The sequence below is a fragment of the Drosophila simulans genome, unplaced genomic scaffold (assembly GCF_016746395.2).
Source record: "Drosophila simulans strain w501 unplaced genomic scaffold, Prin_Dsim_3.1 Segkk7_quiver_pilon, whole genome shotgun sequence".
Lineage (NCBI taxonomy): Eukaryota > Metazoa > Arthropoda > Insecta > Diptera > Drosophilidae > Drosophila > Drosophila simulans.
In genome coordinates, this window is record NW_025416877.1 from 536953 (window position 1) to 562053 (window position 25101).

General features: G+C 40.7%; 1 protein-coding gene across 1 annotated transcript; it reads left to right on the forward strand.

Moving 5' to 3' along the window:
• Positions 1-5170: 5170 nt before the first annotated feature.
• Positions 5171-24031, forward strand: LOC123327435. The gene is made up of 3 exons (XM_044923850.1): positions 5171-5425; positions 5715-6466; positions 23932-24031. The coding sequence occupies exons 1-3, from the start codon at positions 5171-5173 to the stop codon at positions 24029-24031; spliced, it is 1107 nt and encodes a 368-aa protein (XP_044779785.1).
• The last annotated feature ends 1070 nt before the right edge of the window (positions 24032-25101 follow it).

Genomic DNA, 25101 nt, shown 5'->3' on the forward strand with positions numbered 1-25101 from the left:
AAATTAAACTAAGCAAATGGAAAATTTTGCAAGTACAAATTTTGCGCCCTCCTCCTCGATTCTCATTAGTGGCACGTAAGCTACGCAGCACAGTGCAAATATAGTTTTTGTTTCTAGTATATATTTCTAGTGTTTGTCAACTTAATATTTTTAACATATATTTACCGAATATTTTTAGAATATTTTTTTTGCGCCCTCCTCCTCGATTCTCATTAGTGGCACGTAAGCTACGCAGCACAGTGCAAATATAGTTTTTGTTTCTAGTATATATTTCTAGTGTTTGTCAACTTAGTATTTTTAACATATATATACCGAATATTTTTTTTAAATATTACTAATTTAAATTAAACTCGCGGAATCGATGTGGCATAAAATAAATAAATGACAAGCTACACTCACACACATGCAAACAGCAGACTCCACACACACACATACAGACACACACTTCAGGGAGGCAGAAGATTATCCCAAAGGATGCAAACTGAACATGGCACACACACACAATGAGAGAATAAGGTATTAATTTAGAAATTAAACTAAGCAAATGGAAAATTTTGCAAGTACAAATTTTGCGCCCTCCTCCTCGATTCTCATTAGTGGCACGTAAGCTACACGGCACAGTGCAAATATAGATTTTGTTCTTAGTATATATTTCTAGTGTTTGTCAACTTAATATTTTTAACATATATTTACCGAATATTTTTTTGCGCCCTCCTCCTCGATTCTCATTAGTGGCACGTAAGCTACGCAGCACAGTGCAAATATAGTTTTTTGTTTCTAGTATATATTTCTAGTGTTTGTCAACTTAGTATTTTTAACATATATATACCGAATATTTTTTTAAATATTACTAATTTAAATTAAACTCGCGGAATCGATGTGGCATAAAATAAATAAATGACAAGCTACACTCACACACATGCAAACAGCAGACTCCACACACACACATACAGACACACACTTCAGGGAGGCAGAAGATTATCCCAAAGGCTGCAAACTGAAGATGGCACACACACACAATGAGAGAATAAGTAATTAATTTAGAAATTAAACTAAGCAAATGGAAAATTTTGCAAGTACAAATTTTGCGCCCTCCTCCTCGATTCTCATTAGTGGCACGTAAGCTACGCAGCACAGTGCAAATATAGTTTTTGTTTCTAGTATATATTTCTAGTGTTTGTCAACTTAATAGTTTTAACATATATTTACCGAATATTTTTAGAATATTTTTTTTGCGCACTCCTCCTCGATTCTCATTAATGGCACGTAAGCTACACGGCACAGTGCAAATATAGATTTTGTTCTTAGTATATATTTCTAGTGTTTGTCAACTTAATATTTTTAACATATATTTAACGAATATTTTTTTTGCGCCCTCCTCCTCGATTCTCATTAGTGGCACGTAAGCTACGCAGCACAGTGCAAATATAGTTTTTGTTTCTAGTATATATTTCTAGTGTTTGTCAACTTAATATTTTTAACATATATTTACCGAATATTTTTAGAATATTTTTTTTGCGCCCTCCTCCTCGATTCTCATTAGTGGCACGTAAGCTACGCAGCACAGTGCAAATATAGTTTTTGTTTCTAGTATATATTTCTAGTGTTTGTCAACTTAGTATTTTTAACATATATATACCGAATATTTTTTTTTTAAATATTACTAATTTAAATTTAACTCGCGGAATCGATGTGGCATAAAATAAATAAATGACAAGCTACACTCACACACATGCAAACAGCAGACTCCACACACACACATACAGACACACACTTCAGGGAGGCAGAAGATTATCCCAAAGGCTGCAAACTGAAGATGGCACACACACACAATGAGAGAATAAGTTATTAATTTAGAAATTAAACTAAGCAAATGGAAAATTTTGCAAGTACAAATTTTGCGCCCTCCTCCTCGATTCTCATTAGTGGCACGTAAGCTACACGGCACAGTGCAAATATAGATTTTGTTCTTAGTATATATTTCTAGTGTTTGTCAACTTAATATTTTTAACATATATTTACCGAATATTTTTTGCGCCCTCCTCCTCGATTCTCATTAGTGGCACGTAAGCTACGCAGCACAGTGCAAATATAGTTTTTGTTTCTAGTATATATTTCTAGTGTTTGTCAACTTAATAGTTTTAACATATATTTACCGAATATTTTTAGAATATTTTTTTTGCGCCCTCCTCCTCGATTCTCATTAATGGCACGTAAGCTACACGGCACAGTGCAAATATAGATTTTGTTCTTAGTATATATTCTAGTGTTTGTCAACTTAATATTTTTAACATATATTTACCGAATATTTTTTTGCGCCCTCCTCCTCGATTCTCATTAGTGGCACGTAAGCTACGCAGCACAGTGCAAATATAGTTTTTGTTTCTAGTATATATTTCTAGTGTTTGTCAACTTAATATTTTTAACATATATTTACCGAATATTTTTAGAATATTTTTTTTGCGCCCTCCTCCTCGATTCTAATTAATGGCACGTAAGCTACACGGCACAGTGCAAATATAGATTTTGTTTCTAGTATATATTTCTAGTGTTTGTCAACTTAATAGTTTTAACATATATTTACCGAATACTCCACACACACACATACAGACACACACTTCAGGGAGGCAGAAGATTATCCCAAAGGCTGCAAACTGAAGATGGCACACACACACAATGAGAGAATAAGTTATTAATTTAGAAATTAAACTAAGCAAATGGAAATTTTGCAAGTACAAATTTTGCGCCCTCCTCCTCGATTCTCATTAGTGGCACGTAAGCTACACGGCACAGTGCAAATATAGATTTTGTTCTTAGTATATATTTCTAGTGTTTGTCAACTTAATATTTTTAACATATATTTACCGAATATTTTTTTGCGCCCTCCTCCTCGATTCTCATTAGTGGCACGTAAGCTACGCGGCACAGTGCAAATATAGTTTTTGTTTCTAGTATATATTTCTAGTGTTTGTCAACTTAATAGTTTTTAACATATATTTACCGAATACTCCACACACACACATACAGACACACACTTCAGGGAGGCAGAAGATTATCCCAAAGGCTGCAAACTGAAGATGGCACACACACACAATGAGAGAATAAGCTATTAATTTAGAAATTAAACTAAGCAAATGGAAAATTTTGCAAGTACAAATTTTGCGCCCTCCTCCTCGATTCTCATTAGTGGCACGTAAGCTACGCAGCACAGTGCAAATATAGTTTTTGTTTCTAGTATATATTTCTAGTGTTTGTCAACTTAATATTTTTAACATATATTTACCGAATATTTTTAGAATATTTTTTTTTGCGCCCTCCTCCTCGATTCTCATTAGTGGCACGTAAGCTACGCAGCACAGTGCAAATATAGTTTTTGTTTCTAGTATATATTTCTAGTGTTTGTCAACTTAATAGTTTTAACATATATTTACCGAATATTTTTAGAATATTTTTTTTGCGCACTCCTCCTCGATTCTCATTAATGGCACGTAAGCTACACGGCACAGTGCAAATATAGATTTTGTTTCTAGTATATATTTCTAGTGTTTGTCAACTTAATAGTTTTAACATATATTTACCGAATACTCCACACACACACATACAGACACACACTTCAGCTCCCAGGTCTGGCAGCGCTGGTCGGCTGCACGAGCCCCCTGGCATGGTGGCGCTTTCTACCCAGCGCACTCACTGACGAAAGTTGGCAGCTACGGAAGCCACCAAACGATCTGTTCTCCGGGCGTAGCATACATATATGGGCGGCCAACGGTTATCCTTGGCAACATCCCATGGAATCCCGGAGACAGACCCATGATTCGAGCAGGAGAGGCAGAAGATTAGTGTTAAAAGTCAAGGAGCAGACCAATAGCCAACCCCCCCGCGCAGGCGGCACACTTTAAAATCGGGCTCTGGCGACCGAGCTGGAGCGGTATATCTCCCACCGCAGCAACCTTTTTTTTGCCCTGCTCACAACACCACCCCCCCCCCCCACCCCCACCCAAAGCCCACGGCGCGTCTGACCCAAATTGGGCGGCTACGTGGCCTGTGCCTGTACTCTTGGCAGCCGGGCATCAGCACATCTAAAACCCATTCTGCGTCTGTGCCAAGTTGGCCGGCAGAATGGTCTGCGTCTGCGCCGCATCGGCCGGCAGTGAACCTAAAACCTGGCGAGAGGTATAAAGCCGCAAACCTGGCAGTAGGAATAAAATGCAACAAAAGATCAGAATGTCTGGAAAAAACAATATTACTCCAGGTGGCAGCCACATATGTGGAAATCCACCCTCGGCTAATCCCGAGGCTAGGGCACGGATTCTGGAGGCCCTACCCAACATTCCCCCCATCCCCGCCCCGACGGCGGCACACTTGGCCGTCGGAACAAGCAATGCAACAAGTGCAAGCAAAGAAGAGGAGAGCTTGGCGTTTGGAAAAAGGTCAAAGGTTTTAAGGACCCCACCCAAAACCCGAGCGATGGCACCCCCAAGAGACCATTGGAGGCAACATCACCCCCTACCAGAGCTCAACTAGCAAAGCGGGTCAAGACCCCCCAGCTAGAAATCGAGGAGATGGGAGAAATCCTGGACGACCTTCTGACGAAGGTCAACCTCAACGGGGTGAGGAGCATTAATCTGGCAATGAAGAACTCATTCGCCAGATTGAAGGAGCTCCAATTAAAGCTGCGCACTAGGCTGCCGGAGGCGGAGAAAACGAAGGTCGGACGTACGGCAAAAGCAGATGCTAGCCAACAGACCACCCCTAAGCTCCCATCCGGCCTCGAAGAACCGTGCATCGCTAAGGGCAGCCCTAAGCCAAAGGATCGCACGGCGCTGTCTGCGAAGAGAGCCCAGCGACCCGACCACCAGAAGGCTGCGGGACCCAAGCGCCTACCAAGGGCTCCGCCCCAAGCCACTGTAGCGGGAAAGAAGTCGCAACCAAACTTGCAGCAACCGCCCGGACCGCGCAAGAAGAGACCGCCGAGGGAGAGACCAGATGCGCTGGTTATCACCCCCACAGCTGGCTTACCTTACAGCGAAGTGCTGTCCCTGGTCACAAGAGGGCAGGACGCTAGCTCAGGGCCATCGGGGAAAACGTAGCAAGGGTGAAGAGGACGGCCAAAGGCGAACTGCTCCTCGAACTACGTGCCTCAGCCCAAGACCTGACGCAGAAGCTCAAGATGGACATGGGAGCGGTGCTAGGTGACCGCGCCAGCCTTCGCGCGTTAACACAAACTAAGGTATTTGTGATTCGCGACCTCGACGAGCTCACCACGGAAGACGAGTTGAAGAGTGCCTTGGAGGCCCAGGCAGAGATCCCTGCAGCAGTCGTGGCTATCAAGAGCCTTCGGCAATCGCAGTACGGAGGGAAGACTGCGGTGATAGCAGTCCCAGCCAATCTGACGGACCCGCTGATCAAACGTGGCAAGCTGAGGGTAGGATGGTCCCAATGCTTGATCAGGAGCTGGAGCCACGCCAAAGATGCTTCAGATGCCTGGAAGAAGGCCACATAGCGGCCCACTGCAGAAGCACCGTGGACAGAAGCCAGTGCTGCTTCAGATGCGGGACCGCGGGACACAAAGCCGCCGAGTGCCCTAACGAAGCTAAGTGCTTCTTGTGCGCAAATAGAGGTAGCCAAGCGACCAACCACCAAATGGGCACCCGGAAGTGCCCATTGGCGGGTAAAGGAGCACCAAAGGCACTGCAATGATGCGGCTGATTCAGCTAAACCTGAATCACTGCACGGCAGCCCAAGACCTGCTTGTGCAGACGGTGCGTGAACGCAGAGTGGAGCTCGCGCTACTTAGCGAGCCCTACCGAACGCCGGCTAGCCCAGACTGGGCCTTCGACCGCACCAAAAAAGCAGCGATCTGGAGGTGCAGCAGAGAAACCCAGCAAATAACCGATGTTCTTTCGGACATCGGTTTTGTTAGGGCCAGGGTAGGCAGATGGTGGGTGTACAGCGTATACCTAGCCCCCAGCCTGACCCTAATCGCATTCAGCCGGGCACTGGACAGACTGGCAGCGGATGCTAGAGGCCGCACCCAGGTCCTAATAGCGGGCGACTTCAACGCATGGTCTGAGAGCTGGGGCAGCTCAACCACCAATGCGAGAGGTAGGATGGTGCTGGAGGCTTTCGCGACGTTGGACCTGGCTCTTCTCAACCATGGAAACCGGCACACGTTCAGGCGCGCCGGAATGGGCTCTGTGGTGGACCTCACCTTCACTAGCGGCTCGTCGTACAGGCTAGCGAGGTGGAGACTCAGCGAGGACTACACTGGCAGCGACCATCTGGCCATCATCTGCGACCTGGGAAGCCCACCCTCGTCCCAAGCCCAGACACCAGCCCAGGCCAGGATTAAATACAAGACGGACTCTCTGGACACGCAGGTGTTTCGAGAGCAGTTCCTACCCATGGCGAGCAGACAAGGAGCCGAGCTGACGGCAGTGGAGCTGATGAGACGGCTGAAGGCCGCGTGCGACGCCAGCATGCAATCGAGCAGGCCGCACAGCCGACAAAGAGCCCCTGTCTACTGGTGGAACCAGGAGATAGAGACGGCTCGTCGTGAGTGCCTCTCCGCCAGACGTCGCTACCAACGCGCGAGAGGCGCGGAGTCCTTTGCCGAACGCCAATCCGAATACAGAGCCCGCAGAAAAACGCTTAAGTTAGCCATAAGGGAGAGCAAGCGCAAATGCTTCCTCGACCTATGCGACTCTGCCGACAGCGACCCATGGGGAAGTGCCTACAAGGTGGTAGTCAAGAAGGCGTACACCAGGACTCCTAAGCTTCTGGACCTAGCGATGCTCCGCAGTGTAGCGGAACACCTGTTCCCTGTGATGGATGGGTTACGCCCAGCCGACCCAGCCACAGGGGACCACGTCGATTCCGACGCCACGGTCAACAGTGACGAGATCCTGGAGCTGGCAAAACTGCTGAAGGACGGCAAGGCCCCCGGACCCGACGGCATTCCGAACAGGGCGCTTCGGCTTGCTCTCCACCTCCAGCCAGACTCGTTTGCGAAGGCATTCACCAAATGCCTGGAGGAAGGAGTTTTCCCGAGTTGCTGGAAAATCCAAAAGCTGCTTCTCCTCCCAAAACCAGGGAAACCACCCGAGGAGCCTTCATCGTTCCGGCCAATATGCCTCATCGATGGAACTGGCAAGCTCCTGGAGAAACTGGTGTGTATTCGGCTTGAGAGGGCTATCGCCGACGCGGGTGACCTCTCACGGTCCCAGTTCGGATTCAGGAAAGCGCGGTCCACCGTCGACGCTGTCAACAGAGTGGTCGAAGTAGCGGCCCAAGCAATCGACGGCACCAGATGGAAGGGTGGCAGCAAAGAGTACTGCCTCATGGTCACTCTAGACATCAGGAACGCCTTCAACACAGCGAGATGGGACCGGATCCTAGAAGCACTAATTGGCTTCAGCGTCCCAGCCTACCTAGTCAGGATCATACGCAGCTATTTTTCTGATCGGGTCTTACTGTGCGAGTCGTCGGAAGGCGTCTTCAGGCACCAGGTCACCGGTGGAGTCCCACAAGGCTCGGTCCTCGGCCCGCTTCTGTGGAACACCATGTACGACGGGATACTTCGTCTACCGCTGGTCGGGAGGAGCGAGATCGTAGGCTTCGCGGACGACGTGGCCTTGCTCGTTGTTGACAAGTATCCCGGCAAGGCCGAAGAAAGCTGCAACCAAAACATCAGGGCCATCAAACATTGGCTCAGTTCAATGGGGCTTGAGCTGGCGCCGGAGAAGACTGAGGCTGTCCTGATTAGCTCAAGGAAAGCGGTGGAGACGGCCACCGTCGAAGTAGGCTGTACCAAGGTGTCCTCCTCTCGGGCAATCAAGTATCTGGGAGTCATGATAGACACCAGGCTTTCGTTCCGGGAACACCTTGCCTACGCTAACTCTAAAGCAGCAGGAGTAAATCGGGCGCTTTCAAACATAATGTTGAACTCCCGAGGCCCAAAACAGGCGAGCAGAAGGCTACTGACGAGCGTCACCCGAGCGACCATGCTATATGCCGCCCCGGTGTGGGCAAAAGCGCTTGGTACCGAAAGCTACGCCCAGGGCCTAAATGCTACCCACAGACTTTCGGCCTTACGTGTCTGCTGCGCCTTCAGAACAGTGTCCAACGCGGCGGCTCTGGTGATCGCAGGGATACCGCCTCTGGACCTGTTAGCGAAGGAATACGAAGTGGTCTTCAACCAAACCCACGGTCGAAGACTCTCCCCCGGCGTCAAGAAGGCAATTCGAGCTGAAGCAAGGCAGCACACCCTGGAGTCATGGCAGCACAGGTGGACCAACGAGCCCAAGGGTCGCTGGACGCAGCAGCTGATACCCAACCTCAAGCCGTGGCTAGAGCGGAAGCACGGCGACATTACGTTCCACCTAACGCAGCTGATCAGCGGGCACGGTTGCTTTCGCAGCTACCTGATGCGCTTTGGACACGAGGATGCGGATGACTGTCCATGGTGTGGAGGTGGTCGGAGCGAAACAGCTGAGCACGTTCTCTTCTCGTGCGTTAAATACACTAGGGAACGGAGCTCCCTGGAAACCGTACTTGGCGGCAGACTGAATGCGGACAACCTAGTCCCATTCATGCTGCAGGGGGAGGCGGAATGGCAAGCGGTCAACAGCTTCGCCGCAGCGATAACCACCGAGCTCAGAAGAGCCGAGAGAGCCAGGAGGGTCCACGAGTGAGCAAACCCTGATCGTCCTCGCGAAGCAATGCTTCACGGCCATACCGCGGGGAGTCCTGGATTTGCCCTCTTAAATGTTATCATGTTGTATAGTATATAGTTTAGAATAAGGACTCAATAAACGAATTAAAAAAAAAAAAAAAACACACTTCAGGGAGGCAGAAGATTATCCCAAAGGCTGCAAACTGAAGATGGCACACACACACAATGAGAGAATAAGTTATTAATTTAGAAATTAAACTAAGCAAATGGAAAATTTTGCAAGTACAATTTTGCGCCCTCCTCCTCGATTCTCATTAGTGGCACGTAAGCTACACGGCACAGTGCAAATATAGATTTTGTTCTTAGTATATATTTCTAGTGTTTGTCAACTTAATATTTTTAACATATATTTACCGAATATTTTTTTGCGCCCTCCTCCTCGATTCTCATTTGTGGCACGTAAGCTACGCGGCACAGTGCAAATATAGTTTTTGTTTCTAGTATATATTTCTAGTGTTTGTCAACTTAATAGTTTTAACATATATTTACCGAATACTCCACACACACACATACAGACACACACTTCAGGGAGGCAGAAGATTATCCCAAAGGCTGCAAACTGAAGATGGCACACACACACAATGAGAGAATAAGTTATTAATTTAGAAATTAAACTAAGCAAATGGAAAATTTTGCAAGTACAAATTTTGCGCCCTCCTCCTCGATTCTCATTAGTGGCACGTAAGCTACGCAGCACAGTGCAAATATAGTTTTTGTTTCTAGTATATATTTCTAGTGTTTGTCAACTTAATATTTTTAACATATATTTACCGAATATTTTTAGAATATTTTTTTTGCGCCCTCCTCCTCGATTCTCATTAGTGGCACGTAAGCTACGCAGCACAGTGCAAATATAGTTTTTGTTTCTAGTATATATTTCTAGTGTTTGTCAACTTAGTATTTTAACATATATACCGAATATTTTTTTAAATATTACTAATTTAAATTAAACTCGCGGAATCGATGTGGCATAAAATAAATAAATGACAAGCTACACTCACACACATGCAAACAGCAGACTCCACACACACACATACAGACACACACTTCAGGGAGGCAGAAGATTATCCCAAAGGATGCAAACTGAACATGGCACACACACACAATGAGAGAATAAGTTATTAATTTAGAAATTAAACTAAGCAAATGGAAAATTTTGCAAGTACAAATTTTGCGCCCTCCTCCTCGATTCTCATTAGTGGCACGTAAGCTACACGGCACAGTGCAAATATAGATTTTGTTCTTAGTATATATTTCTAGTGTTTGTCAACTTAATATTTTTAACATATATTACCGAATATTTTTTTGCGCCCTCCTCCTCGATTCTCATTAGTGGCACGTAAGCTACGCGGCACAGTGCAAATATAGATTTTGTTCTTAGTATATATTTCTAGTGTTTGTCAACTTAATATTTTTAACATATATTTACCGAATATTTTTTTTGCGCCCTCCTCCTCGATTCTCATTAGTGGCTTAGTGGCACGTAAGCTACGCAGCACAGTGCAAATATAGTTTTTGTTTCTAGTATATATTTCTAGTGTTTGTCAACTTAGTATTTTTAACATATATATACCGAATATTTTTTTTAAATATTACTAATTTAAATTAAACTTGCGGAATCGATGTGGCATAAAATAAATAAATGACAAGCTACACTCACACACATGCAAACAGCAGACTCCACACACACACATACAGACACACACTTCAGGGAGGCAGAAGATTATCCCAAAGGCTGCAAACTGAAGATGGCACACACACACAATGAGAGAATAAGTTATTAATTTAGAAATTAAACTAAGCAAATGGAAAATTTTGCAAGTACAAATTTTGCGCCCTCCTCCTCGATTCTCATTAGTGGCACGTAAGCTACACGGCACAGTGCAAATATAGATTTTGTTCTTAGTATATATTCTAGTGTTTGTCAACTTAATATTTTTAACATATATTTACCGAATATTTTTTTGCGCCCTCCTCCTCGATTCTCATTAGTGGCACGTAAGCTACGCGGCACAGTGCAAATATAGTTTTTGTTTCTAGTATATATTTCTAGTGTTTGTCAACTTAATAGTTTTAACATATATTTACCGAATACTCCACACACACACATACAGACACACACTTCAGGGAGGCAGAAGATTATCCCAAAGGCTGCAAACTGAAGATGGCACACACACACAATGAGAGAATAAGTTATTAATTTAGAAATTAAACATTTTGCGCCCTCCTCCTCGATTCTCATTAGTGGCACGTAAGCTACACGGCACAGTGCAAATATAGATTTTGTTCTTAGTATATATTTCTAGTGTTTGTCAACTTAATATTTTTAACATATATTTACCGAATATTTTTTTGCGCCCTCCTCCTCGATTCTCATTAGTGGCACGTAAGCTACGCGGCACAGTGCAAATATAGTTTTTGTTTCTAGTATATATTTCTAGTGTTTGTCCAACTTAATAGTTTTAACATATATTTACCGAATACTCCACACACACACATACAGACACACACTTCAGGGAGGCAGAAGATTATCCCAAAGGCTGCAAACTGAAGATGGCACACACACACAATGAGAGAATAAGTTATTAATTTAGAAATTAAACTAAGCAAATGGAAAATTTTGCAAGTACAAATTTTGCGCCCTCCTCCTCGATTCTCATTAGTGCACGTAAGCTACACGGCACAGTGCAAATATAGATTTTGTTCTTAGTATATATTTCTAGTGTTTGTCAACTTAATATTTTTAACATATATTTACCGAATATTTTTTTGCGCCCTCCTCCTCGATTCTCATTAGTGGCACGTAAGCTACGCAGCACAGTGCAAATATAGTTTTTGTTTCTAGTATATATTTCTAGTGTTTGTCAACTTAATATTTTTAACATATATTTACCGAATATTTTTAGAATATTTTTTTTGCGCCTCCTCCTCGATTCTCATTAGTGGCACGTAAGCTACGCAGCACAGTGCAAATATAGTTTTTGTTTCTAGTATATATTTCTAGTGTTTGTCAACTTAGTATTTTTAACATATATATACCGAATATTTTTTTAAATATTACTAATTTAAATTAAACTCGCGGAATCGATGTGGCATAAAATAAATAAATGACAAGCTACACTCACACACATGCAAACAGCAGACTCCACACACACACATACAGACACACACTTCAGGGAGGCAGAAGATTATCCCAAGGATGCAAACTGAACATGGCACACACACACAATGAGAGAATAAGGTATTAATTTAGAAATTAAACTAAGCAAATGGAAAATTTTGCAAGTACAAATTTTGCGCCCTCCTCCTCGATTCTCATTAGTGGCACGTAAGCTACACGGCACAGTGCAAATATAGTTTTTGTTTCTAGTATATATTTCTAGTGTTTGTCAACTTAATAGTTTTAACATATATTTACCGAATATTTTTTTGCGCCCTCCTCCTCGATTCTCATTAGTGGCACGTAAGCTACGCAGCACAGTGCAAATATAGTTTTTGTTTCTAGTATATATTTCTAGTGTTTGTCAACTTAGTATTTTTAACATATATATACCGAATATTTTTTTAAATATTACTAATTTAAATTAAACTCGCGGAATCGATGTGGCATAAAATAAATAAATGACAAGCTACACTCACACACATGCAAACAGCAGACTCCACACACACACATACAGACACACACTTCAGGGAGGCAGAAGATTATCCCAAAGGCTGCAAACTGAAGATGGCACACACACACAATGAGAGAATAAGTAATTAATTTAGAAATTAAACTAAGCAAATGGAAAATTTTGCAAGTACAAATTTTGCGCCCTCCTCCTCGATTCTCATTAGTGGCACGTAAGCTACGCAGCACAGTGCAAATATAGTTTTTGTTTCTAGTATATATTTCTAGTGTTTGTCAACTTAATAGTTTTAACATATATTTACCGAATATTTTTAGAATATTTTTTTTGCGCACTCCTCCTCGATTCTCATTAATGGCACGTAAGCTACACGGCACAGTGCAAATATAGATTTTGTTCTTAGTATATATTTCTAGTGTTTGTCAACTTAATATTTTTAACATATATTTAACGAATATTTTTTTGCGCCCTCCTCCTCGATTCTCATTAGTGGCACGTAAGCTACGCAGCACAGTGCAAATATAGTTTTTGTTTCTAGTATATATTTCTAGTGTTTGTCAACTTAATATTTTTAACATATATTTACCGAATATTTTTAGAATATTTTTTTTGCGCCCTCCTCCTCGATTCTCATTAGTGGCACGTAAGCTACGCAGCACAGTGCAAATATAGTTTTTGTTTCTAGTATATATTTCTAGTGTTTGTCAACTTAGTATTTTTAACATATATATACCGAATATTTTTTTTAAATATTACTAATTTAAATTTAACTCGCGGAATCGATGTGGCATAAAATAAATAAATGACAAGCTACACTCACACACATGCAAACAGCAGACTCCACACACACACATACAGACACACACTTCAGGGAGGCAGAAGATTATCCCAAAGGCTGCAAACTGAAGATGGCACACACACACAATGAGAGAATAAGTTATTAATTTAGAAATTAAACTAAGCAAATGGAAAATTTTGCAAGTACAAATTTTGCGCCCTCCTCCTCGATTCTCATTAGTGGCACGTAAGCTACACGGCACAGTGCAAATATAGATTTTGTTCTTAGTATATATTTCTAGTGTTTGTCAACTTAATATTTTAACATATATTACCGAATATTTTTTTGCGCCCCTCCTCCTCGATTCTCATTAGTGGCACGTAAGCTACGCAGCACAGTGCAAATATAGTTTTTGTTTCTAGTATATATTCTAGTGTTTGTCAACTTAATAGTTTTAACATATATTTACCGAATATTTTTAGAATATTTTTTTGCGCCCTCCTCCTCGATTCTCATTAATGGCACGTAAGCACACGCACAGTGCAAATATAGATTTTGTTCTTAGTATATATTTCTAGTGTTTGTCAACTTAATATTTTTAACATATATTTACCGAAATTTTTTTGCGCCCTCCTCCTCGATTCTCATTAGTGGCACGTAAGCTACGCAGCACAGTGCAAATATAGTTTTTGTTTCTAGTATATATTTCTAGTGTTTGTCAACTTAATATTTTAACATATATTTACGAATATTTTTAGAATATTTTTTTTGCGCCCTCCTCCTCGATTCTAATTAATGGCACGTAAGCTACACGGCACAGTGCAAATATAGATTTTGTTTCTAGTAATATTTCTAGTGTTTGTCAACTTAATAGTTTTAACATATATTTACCGAATACTCCACACACACACATACAGACACACACTTCAGGGAGCAGAAGATTATCCCAAAGGCTGCAAACTGAAGATGGCACACACACACAATGAGAGAATAAGTTTATAATTTAGAAATTAAACTAAGCAAATGGAAAATTTTGCAAGTACAAATTTTGCGCCCTCCTCCTCGATTCTCATTAGTGGCACGTAAGCTACACGGCACAGTGCAAATATAGATTTTGTTCTTAGTATATATTTCTAGTGTTTGTCAACTTAATATTTTTAACATATATTTACCGAATATTTTTAGAATATTTTTTTGCGCACTCCTCCTCGATTCTCATTAATGGCACGTAAGCTACACGGCACAGTGCAAATATAGATTTTGTTCTTAGTATATATTTCTAGTGTTTGTCAACTTAATATTTTTAACATATATTAACGAATATTTTTTGCGCCCTCCTCCTCGATTCTCATTAGTGGCACGTAAGCTACGCAGCACAGTGCAAATATAGTTTTTGTTTCTAGTATATATTTCTAGTGTTTGTCAACTTAATATTTTTAACATATATTTACCGAATTTTTTAGAATATTTTTTTTGCGCCCTCCTCCTCGATTCTCATTAGTGGCACGTAAGCTACGCAGCACAGTGCAAATATAGTTTTTGTTTCTAGTATATATTTCTAGTGTTTGTAACTTAGTATTTTTAACATATATATACCGAATATTTTTTTTTAAATATTACTAATTTAAATTTAACTCGCGGAATCGATGTGGCATAAAATAAATAAATGACAAGCTACACTCACACACATGCAAACAGCAGACTCCACACACACACATACAGACACACACTTCAGGGAGGCAGAAGATTATCCCAAAGGCTGCAAACTGAAGATGGCACACACACACAATGAGAGAATAAGTTATTAATTTAGAAATTAAACTAAGCAAATGGAAAATTTTGCAAGTACAAATTTTGCGCCCTCCTCCTCGATTCTCATTAGTGGCACGTAAGCTACACGGCACAGTGCAAATATAGATTTTGTTCTTAGTATATATTTCTAGTGTTTGTCAACTTAATATTTTTAACATATATTTACCGAATATTTTTTTGCGCCCTCCTCCTCGATTCTCATTAGTGGCACGTAAGCTACGCAGCACAGTGCAAATATAGTTTTGTTTCTAGTATATATTTCTAGTGTTTGTCAACTTAATAGTTTTAACATATATTTACCGAATATTTTTAGAATATTTTTTTGGCCCTCCTCCTCGATTCTCATTAATGGCACGTAAGCTACACGGCACAGTGCAAATATAGATTTTGTTCTTAGTATATATTCTAGTGTTTGTCAACTTAATATTTTTAACATATATTTACCGAATATTTTTTTGCGCCCTCCTCCTCGATTCTCATTAGTGGCACGTAAGCTTCGCAGCACAGTGCAAATATAGTTTTGTTTCTAGTATATATTTCTAGTGTTTGTCAACTTAATATTTTTAACATATATTTACCGAATATTTTTAGAATATTTTTTTTGCGCCCTCCTCCTCGATTCTAATTAATGGCACGTAAGCTACACGGCACAGTGCAAATATAGATTTTGTTTCTAGTATATATTTCTAGTGTTTGTCAACTTAATAGTTTTAACATATATTTACCGAATACTCCACACACACACATACAGACACACACTTCAGGGAGGCAGAAGATTATCCCAAAGGCTGCAAACTGAAGATGGCACACACACACAATGAGAGAATAAGTTATTAATTTAGAAATTAAACTAAGCAAATGGGAAATTTTGCAAGTACAAATTTTGCGCCCTCCTCCTCGATTCTCATTAGTGGCACGTAAGCTACACGGCACAGTGCAAAATAGATTTTGTTCTTAGTATATATTCTAGTGTTGTCAACTTAATATTTTTAACATATATTTACCGAATATTTTTTTGCGGCCCTCCTCCTCGATTCTCATTAGTGGCACGTAAGCTACGCAGCACAGTGCAAATATAGTTTTTGTTTCTAGTATATATTTCTAGTGTTTGTCAACTTAATATTTTAACATATATTTACCGAATATTTTTAGAATATTTTTTTTGCGCCCTCCTCCTCGATTCTAATTAATGCACGTAAGCTACACGGCACAGTGCAAATATAGATTTTTTTCTAGTATATATTTCTAGTTTGTCAACTTAATAGTTTTAACATATATTTACCGAATACTCCACACACACACATACAGACACACACTTCAGGGAGGCAGAAGATTATCCCAAAGGCTGCAAACTGAAGATGGCACACACACACAATGAGAGAATAAGTTATTAATTTAGAAATTAAACTAAGCAAATGGAAAATTTTGCAAGTACAAATTTTGCGCCTCCTCCTCGATTCTCATTAGTGGCACGTAAGCTACACGGCACAGTGCAAATATAGATTTTGTTCTTAGTATATATTTCTAGTGTTTGTCAACTTAATATTTTTAACATATATTTACCGAAATATTTTTTTGCGCCCTCCTCCTCGATTCTCATTAGTGGCACGTAAGCTACGCAGCACAGTGCAAATATAGTTTTGTTTCTAGTATATATTTCTAGTGTTTGTCAACTTAGTATTTTTAACATATATATACCGAATATTTTTTTTAAATATACTAATTTAAATTAAACTCGCGGAATCGATGTGCATAAAAAAATAAATGACAAGCTACACTCACACACATGCAAACAGCAGACTCCACACACACACATACAGACACACACTTCAGGGAGGCAGAAGATATCCCAAAGGCTGCAAACTGAAGATGGCACACACACACAATGAGAGAATAAGTTATTAATTTAGAAATTAAACTAAGCAAATGGAAAATTTGCAAGTACAAATTTTGCGCCCTCCTCCCGATTCTCATTAGTGGCACGTAAGCTACACGCACAGTCAAATATAGATTTTGTTCTTATATATATTCTAGTGTTTGTCAACTTAATATTTTTAACATATATTTACGAATATTTTTTTGCGCCCTCCTCCTCGATTCTCATTAGTGGCACGTAAGCTACGCAGCACAGTGCAAATATAGTTTTTGTTTCTAGTATATATTTCTAGTGTTTGTCAACTTATAGTTTTAACATATATTTACCGAATATTTTTAGATATTTTTTGCGCCCTCCTCCTCGATTCTCATTAATGGCACGTAAGCTACACGGCACAGTGCAAATTAGATTTTGTTCTTAGTATATTTCTAGTTTGTCAACTTAATATTTTAACATATATTTACCGAATATTTTTTTGCGCCCTCCTCCTCGATTCTCATTAGTGGCACGTAAGCTACGCAGCACAGTGCAAATATAGTTTTTGTTTCTAGTATATTATTTCTAGTGTTTGTCAACTTATATTTTAACATATATTTACGAATATTTTTAGAATATTTTTTTTGCGCCCTCCTCCTCGATTCTAATTAATGGCACGTAAGCTACACGGCACAGTGCAAATATAGATTTTGTTTCTAGTATATATTTCTAGTGTTTGTCAACTTAATAGTTTTATATATTTACCGAATACTCCACACACACACATACAGACACACACTTCAGGGAGGCAGAAGATTATCCAAAGGCTGAAAACTGAAGATGGCACACACACACAATGAGAGAATAAGTTATTAATTTAGAAATTAACTAAGCAAATGGAAAATTTTGCAAGTACAAATTTTGCGCCCTCCTCCTCGATTCTCATTAGTGGCACGTAAGCTACACGCACAGTGCAAATATAGATTTTGTTCTTAGTATATATTTCTAGTGTTTGTCAACTTAATATTTTTAACATATATTTACCGAATATTTTTTGCGCCCTCCTCCTCGATTCTCATTAGTGGCACGTAAGCTACGCGGCACAGTGCAAATATAGTTTTTGTTTCTAGTATATATTTCTAGTGTTTGTCAACTTAATAGTTTTAACATATATTTACCGAATACTCCACACACACAATACAGACACACACTTCAGGGAGGCAGAAGATTATCCCAAAGGCTGCAAACTGAAGATGGCACACACACACAATGAGAGAATAAGCTATTAATTTAGAAATTAAACTAAGCAAATGGAAAATTTTGCAAGTACAAATTTTGCGCCCTCCTCCTCGATTCTCATTAGTGGCACGTAAGCTACGCAGCACAGTGCAAATATGTTTTTGTTTCTAGTATATATTTCTAGTGTTGTCAACTTAATATTTTTAACATATATTTACCGAATATTTTTAGAATATTTTTTTTGCGCCCTCCTCCTCGATTCTCATTAGTGGCACGTAAGCTACGCAGCACAGTGCAAATATAGTTTTGTTTCTAGTATATATTTCTAGTGTTTGTCAACTTAGTATTTTTAACATATATATACCGAATATTTTTTTTAAATATTACTAATTTAAATTAAACTCGCGGAATCGATGTGGCATAAAATAAATAAATGACAAGCTACACTCACACACATGCAAACAGACTCCACACACACACATACAGACACACACTTCAGGGAGGAAGAAGATTATCCAAAGGATGCAAACTGAACATGGCACACACACACACAATGGAGAATAAGTTATTAATTTAGAAATTAAACTAAGCAAATGGAAAATTTTGCAAGTACAAATTTTGCGCCCTCCTCCTCGATTCTCATTAGTGGCACGTAAGCTACGCAGCCAGTGCAAATATTTTTGTTTCTAGTATATATTTCTAGTGTTTGTCAACTTAATAGTTTTAACATATATTTACCGAATATTTTTAGAATATTTTTTTTGCGCACTCCTCCTCGATTCTCATTAATGGCACGTAAGCTACACGGCACAGTGCAAATATAGATTTTGTTTCTAGTATATATTTCTAGTGTTTGTCAACTTAATAGTTTTAACATATATTTCCGAATACTTCACACACACACATACAGACACACACTTCAGGGAGGCAGAAGATTATCCCAAAGCTGCAAACTGAAGATGGCACACACACACAATGAAGAATAAGTTATTAATTTAGAAATTAAACTAAGCAAATGGAAAATTTTGCAAGTACAAATTTTGCGCCTCCTCCTCGATTCTCATTAGTGCACGTAAGCTACACGGCACAGTGCAAATATAGATTTTGTTCTTAGTATATATTTCTAGTGTTTGTCAACTTAATATTTTTAACATATATTTACCGAATATTTTTTTGCGCCCTCCTCCTCGATTCTCATTTGTGGCACGTAAGCTACGCGGCACAGTGCAAATATAGTTTTTGTTTTAGTATATATTTCTAGTGTTTGTCAACTTAATAGTTTTAACATATATTTACCGAATACTCCACACACACACATACAGACACACACTTCAGGGAGGCAGAAGATTATCCCAAAGGCTGCAAACTGAAGATGGCACACACACACACAATGAGAGAATAAGTTATTAATTTAGAAATTAAACTAAGCAAATGGAAAATTTGCAAGTACAAATTTGCGCCCTCCTCCTCGATTCTCATTAGTGGCACGTAAGCTACGCAGCACAGTGCAAATATAGTTTTTGTTTCTAGTATATATTTCTAGTGTTTGTCAACTTAATATTTTTAACATATATTTACCGAATATTTTTAGAATATTTTTTTTGCGCTCCTCCTCGATTCTCATTAGTGGCACGTAAGCTACGCAGCACAGTGCAAATATAGTTTTGTTTCTAGTATATATTTCTAGTGTTTGTCAACTTAGTATTTTTAACATATATATACCGAATATTTTTTTTAAATATTACTAATTTAAATTAAACTCGCGGAATCGATGTGGCATAAATAAATAAATGACAAGCTACACTCACACACATGCAAACAGCAGACTCCACACACACACATACAGACACACACTTCAGGGAGGCAGAAGATTATCCCAAAGGATGCAAACTGAACATGGCACACACACACAATGAGAGAATAAGGTATTAATTTAGAAATTAAACTAAGCAAATGGAAAATTTTGCAAGTACAAATTTTGCGCCCTCCTCCTCGATTCTCATTAGTGGCACGTAAGCTACACGGCACAGTGCAAATATAGATTTTGTTCTTAGTATATATTTCTAGTGTTTGTCAACTTAATATTTTTAACATATATTTACCGAATATTTTTTGCGCCCTCCTCCTCGATTCTCATTAGTGGCACGTAAGCTACGCAGCACAGTGCAAATATAGTTTTGTTTCTAGTATATATTTCTAGTGTTTGTCAACTTAGTATTTTTAACATATATATACCGAATATTTTTTAAATATTACTAATTTAAATTAAACTCGCGGAATCGATGTGGCATAAAATAAATAAATGACAAGCTACACTCACACACATGCAAACAGCAGACTCCACACACACACATACAGACACACACTTCAGGGAGGCAGAAGATTATCCAAAGGCTGCAAACTGAAGATGGCACACACACACAATGAGAGAATAAGTAATTAATTTAGAAATTAAACTAAGCAAATGGAAAATTTTGCAAGTACAAATTTTGCGCCTCCTCCTCGATTCTCATTAGTGGCACGTAAGCTACGCAGCACAGTGCAAATATAGTTTTTGTTTCTAGTATATTTTCTAGTGTTTGTCAACTTAATAGTTTTAACATATATTTACCGATATTTTAGAATATTTTTTTGCGCACTCCTCCTCGATTCTCATTAATGGCACGTAAGCTACACGGCACAGTGCAAATATAGATTTGTTCTTAGTATATATTTCTAGTGTTTGTCAACTTAATATTTTTAACATATATTTAACGAATATTTTTGCGCCCTCCTCCTCGATTCTCATTAGTGGCACGTAAGCTACGCAGCACAGTGCAAATATAGTTTTGTTTCTAGTATATATTTCTAGTGTTTGTCAACTTAATATTTTTAACATATATTACGAATATTTTTAGAATATTTTTTTTGCGCCCTCCTCCTCGATTCTCATTAGTGGCACGTAAGCTACGCAGCACAGTGCAAATATAGTTTTTGTTTCTAGTATATATTCTAGTGTTTGTCAACTTAGTATTTTAACATATATACGAATATTTTTTTTTAAATATTACTAATTTTAAATTTAACTCGCGGAATCGATGTGGCATAAAATAAATAAATGACAAGCTACACTCAACACATGCAAACAGCAGACTCCACACACACATACAGACACACACTTCAGGGAGGCAGAAGATTATCCCAAAGGCTGCAAACTGAAGATGGCACACACACACCAATGAGAGAATAAGTTATTAATTTAGAAATTAAACTAAGCAAATGGAAAATTTTGCAAGTACAATTTTGCGCCCTCCTCCTCGATTCTCATTAGTGGCACGTAAGCTACACGCACAGTGCAAATATAGATTTTGTTCTTAGTATATATTTCTAGTGTTTGTCAACTTAATTTTTTAACATATTTTACCGAATATTTTTTGCGCCCTCCTCCTCGATTCTCATTAGTGCACGTAAGCTACGCACACAGTGCAAATATAGTTTTGTTTCTAGTATATATTTCTAGTGTTTGTCAACTTAATAGTTTTAACATATATTTACCGAATATTTTTAGAATATTTTTTTTGCGCCTCCTCCTCGATTCTCATTAATGGCACGTAACTACACGCACAGTGCAATATAGATTTTGTTCTTAGTATATATTCTAGTGTTTGTCAACTTAATATTTTAACATATATTTACCGAATATTTTTTTGCGCCCTCCTCCTCGATTCTCATTAGTGGCACGTAAGCTACGCAGCACAGTGCAAATATAGTTTTTGTTTCTAGTATATATTTCTAGTGTTTGTCAACTTAATATTTTTAACATATATTTACCGAATATTTTTAGAATATTTTTTTTGCGCCCTCCTCCTCGATTCTAATTAATGGCACGTAAGCTACACGGCACAGTGCAAATATAGATTTTGTTTTCAGTATATATTTCTAGTGTTGTCAACTTAATAGTTTAACATATATTTTACCGAATACTCCACACACACACATACAGACACACACTTCAGGGAGGCAGAAGATTATCCCAAAGGCTGCAAACTGAAGATGGCACACACACACAATGAGAGAATAAGTTATTAATTTAGAAATTAAACTAAGCAAATGGAAAATTTTGCAAGTACAAATTTTGCGCCCCTCCCTCCTCGATTCTCATTAGTGGCACGTAAGCTACACGGCACAGTGCAAATATAGATTTTGTTCTTAGTATATATTTCTAGTGTTTGTCAACTTAATATTTTTAACATATATTTACCGAATATTTTTTTGCGCCCTCCTCCTCGATTCTCATTAGTGGCACGTAAGCTACGCGGCACAGTGCAAATATAGTTTTTGTTTCTAGTATTATATTTCTAGTGTTTGTCAACTTAATAGTTTTAACATATATTTACCGAATACTCCACACACACACATACAGACACACACTTCAGGGAGGCAGAAGATTATCCCAAAGGCTGCAAACTGAAGATGGCACACACACACAATGAGAGAATAAGCTATTAATTTAGAAATTAAACTAAGCAAATGGAAAATTTTGCAAGTACAAATTTTGCGCCCTCCTCCTCGATTCTCATTAGTGGCACGTAAGCTACGCAGCACAGTGCAAATATAGTTTTTGTTTCTAGTATATATTTCTAGTGTTTGTCAACTTAATATTTTTTAACATATATTTACCGAATATTTTTAGAATATTTTTTTTGCGCCCTCCTCTCGATTCTCATTAGTGGCACGTAAGCTACGCAGCACAGTGCAAATATAGTTTTTGTTTCTAGTATATATTTCTAGTGTTTGTCAACTTAATAGTTTTAACATATATTTACCGAATATTTTTAGAATATTTTTTTTGCGCACTCCTCCTCGATTCTCATTAATGGCACGTAAGCTACACGGCACAGTGCAAATATAGATTTTGTTTCTAGTATATATTCTAGTGTTTGTCAACTTAATAGTTTTAACATATATTTACCGAATACTCCACACACACACATACAGACACACACTTCAGCTCCCAGGTCTGGCAGCGCTGGTCGGCTGCACGAGCCCCCTGGCATGGTGGCGCTTTCTACCCAGCGCACTCACTGACGAAAGTTGGCAGCTACGGAAGCCACCAAACGATCTGTTCTCCGGGCGTAGCATACATATATGGGCGGCCAACGGTTATCCTTGGCAACATCCCATGGAATCCCGGAGACAGACCCATGATTCGAGCAGGAGAGGCAGAAGATTAGTGTTAAAAGTCAAGGAGCAGACCAATAGCCAACCCCCCCCGCGCAGGCGGCACACTTTAAAATCGGGGCTCTGGCGACCGAGCTGGAGCGGTATATCTCCCACCGCAGCAACCTTTTTTTTGCCCTGCTCACAACACCACCCCCCCCCCCCACCCCCACCCAAAGCCCACGGCGGTCTGACCCAAAATTGGGCGGCTACGTGGCCTGTGCCTGTACTCTTGGCAGCCGGCATCAGCACATCTAAAACCCATTCTGCGTCTGTGCCAAGTTGGCCGGCAGAATGGTCTGCGTCTGCGCCGCATCGGCCGGCAGTGAACCTAAAACCTGGCGAGAGGTATAAAGCCGCAAACCTGGCAGTAGGAATAAAATGCAACAAAAGATCAGAATGTCTGGAAAAAACAATATTACTCCAGGTGGCAGCCACATATGTGGAAATCCACCCTCGGCTAATCCCGAGGCTAGGGCACGGATTCTGGAGGCCCTACCCAACATTCCCCCCATCCCCGCCCCGACGGCGGCACACTTGGCCGTCGGAACAAGCAATGCAACAAGTGCAAGCAAAGAAGAGGAGAGCTTGGCGTTTGGAAAAAGGTCAAAGGTTTTAAGGACCCCACCCCAAAACCCGAGCGATGGCACCCCCAAGAGACCATTGGAGGCAACATCACCCCTACCAGAGCTCAACTAGCAAAGCGGGTCAAGACCCCCCAGCTAGAAATCGAGGAGATGGGAGAAATCCTGGACGACCTTCTGACGAAGGTCAACCTCAACGGGTGAGGAGCATTAATCTGGCAATGAAGAACTCATTCGCCAGATTGAAGGAGCTCCAATTAAAGCTGCGCACTAGGCTGCCGGAGGCGGAGAAAACGAAGGTCGGACGTACGGCAAAAGCAGATGCTAGCCAACAGACCACCCCTAAGCTCCCATCCGGCCTCGAAGAACCGTGCATCGCTAAGGGCAGCCCTAAGCCAAAGGATCGCACGGCGCTGTCTGCGAAGAGAGCCCAGCGACCCGACCACCAGAAGGCTGCGGGACCCAAGCGCCTACCAAGGGCTCCGCCCCAAGCCACTGTAGCGGGAAAGAAGTCGCAACCAAACTTGCAGCAACCGCCCGGACCGCGCAAGAAGAGACCGCCGAGGGAGAGACCAGATGCGCTGGTTATCACCCCCACAGCTGGCTTACCTTACAGCGAAGTGCTGTCCCTGGTCACAAGAGGGCAGGACGCTAGGCTCAGGGCCATCGGGGAAAACGTAGCAAGGGTGAAGAGGACGGCCAAAGGCGAACTGCTCCTCGAACTACGTGCCTCAGCCCAAGACCTGACGCAGAAGCTCAAGATGGACATGGGAGCGGTGCTAGGTGACCGCGCCAGCCTTCGCGCGTTAACACAAACTAAGGTATTTGTGATTCGCGACCTCGACGAGCTCACCACGGAAGACGAGTTGAAGAGTGCCTTGGAGGCCCAGGCAGAGATCCCTGCAGCAGTCGTGGCTATCAAGAGCCTTCGGCAATCGCAGTACGGAGGGAAGACTGCGGTGATAGCAGTCCCAGCCAATCTGACGGACCCGCTGATCAAACGTGGCAAGCTGAGGGTAGGATGGTCCCAATGCTTGATCAAGGAGCTGGAGCCACGCCAAAGATGCTTCAGATGCCTGGAAGAAGGCCACATAGCGGCCACTGCAGAAGCACCGTGGACAGAAGCCAGTGCTGCTTCAGATGCGGGACCGCGGGACACAAAGCCGCCGAGTGCCCTAACGAAGCTAAGTGCTTCTTGTGCGCAAATAGAGGTAGCCAAGCGACCAACCACCAAATGGGCACCCGGAAGTGCCCATTGGCGGGTAAAGGAGCAC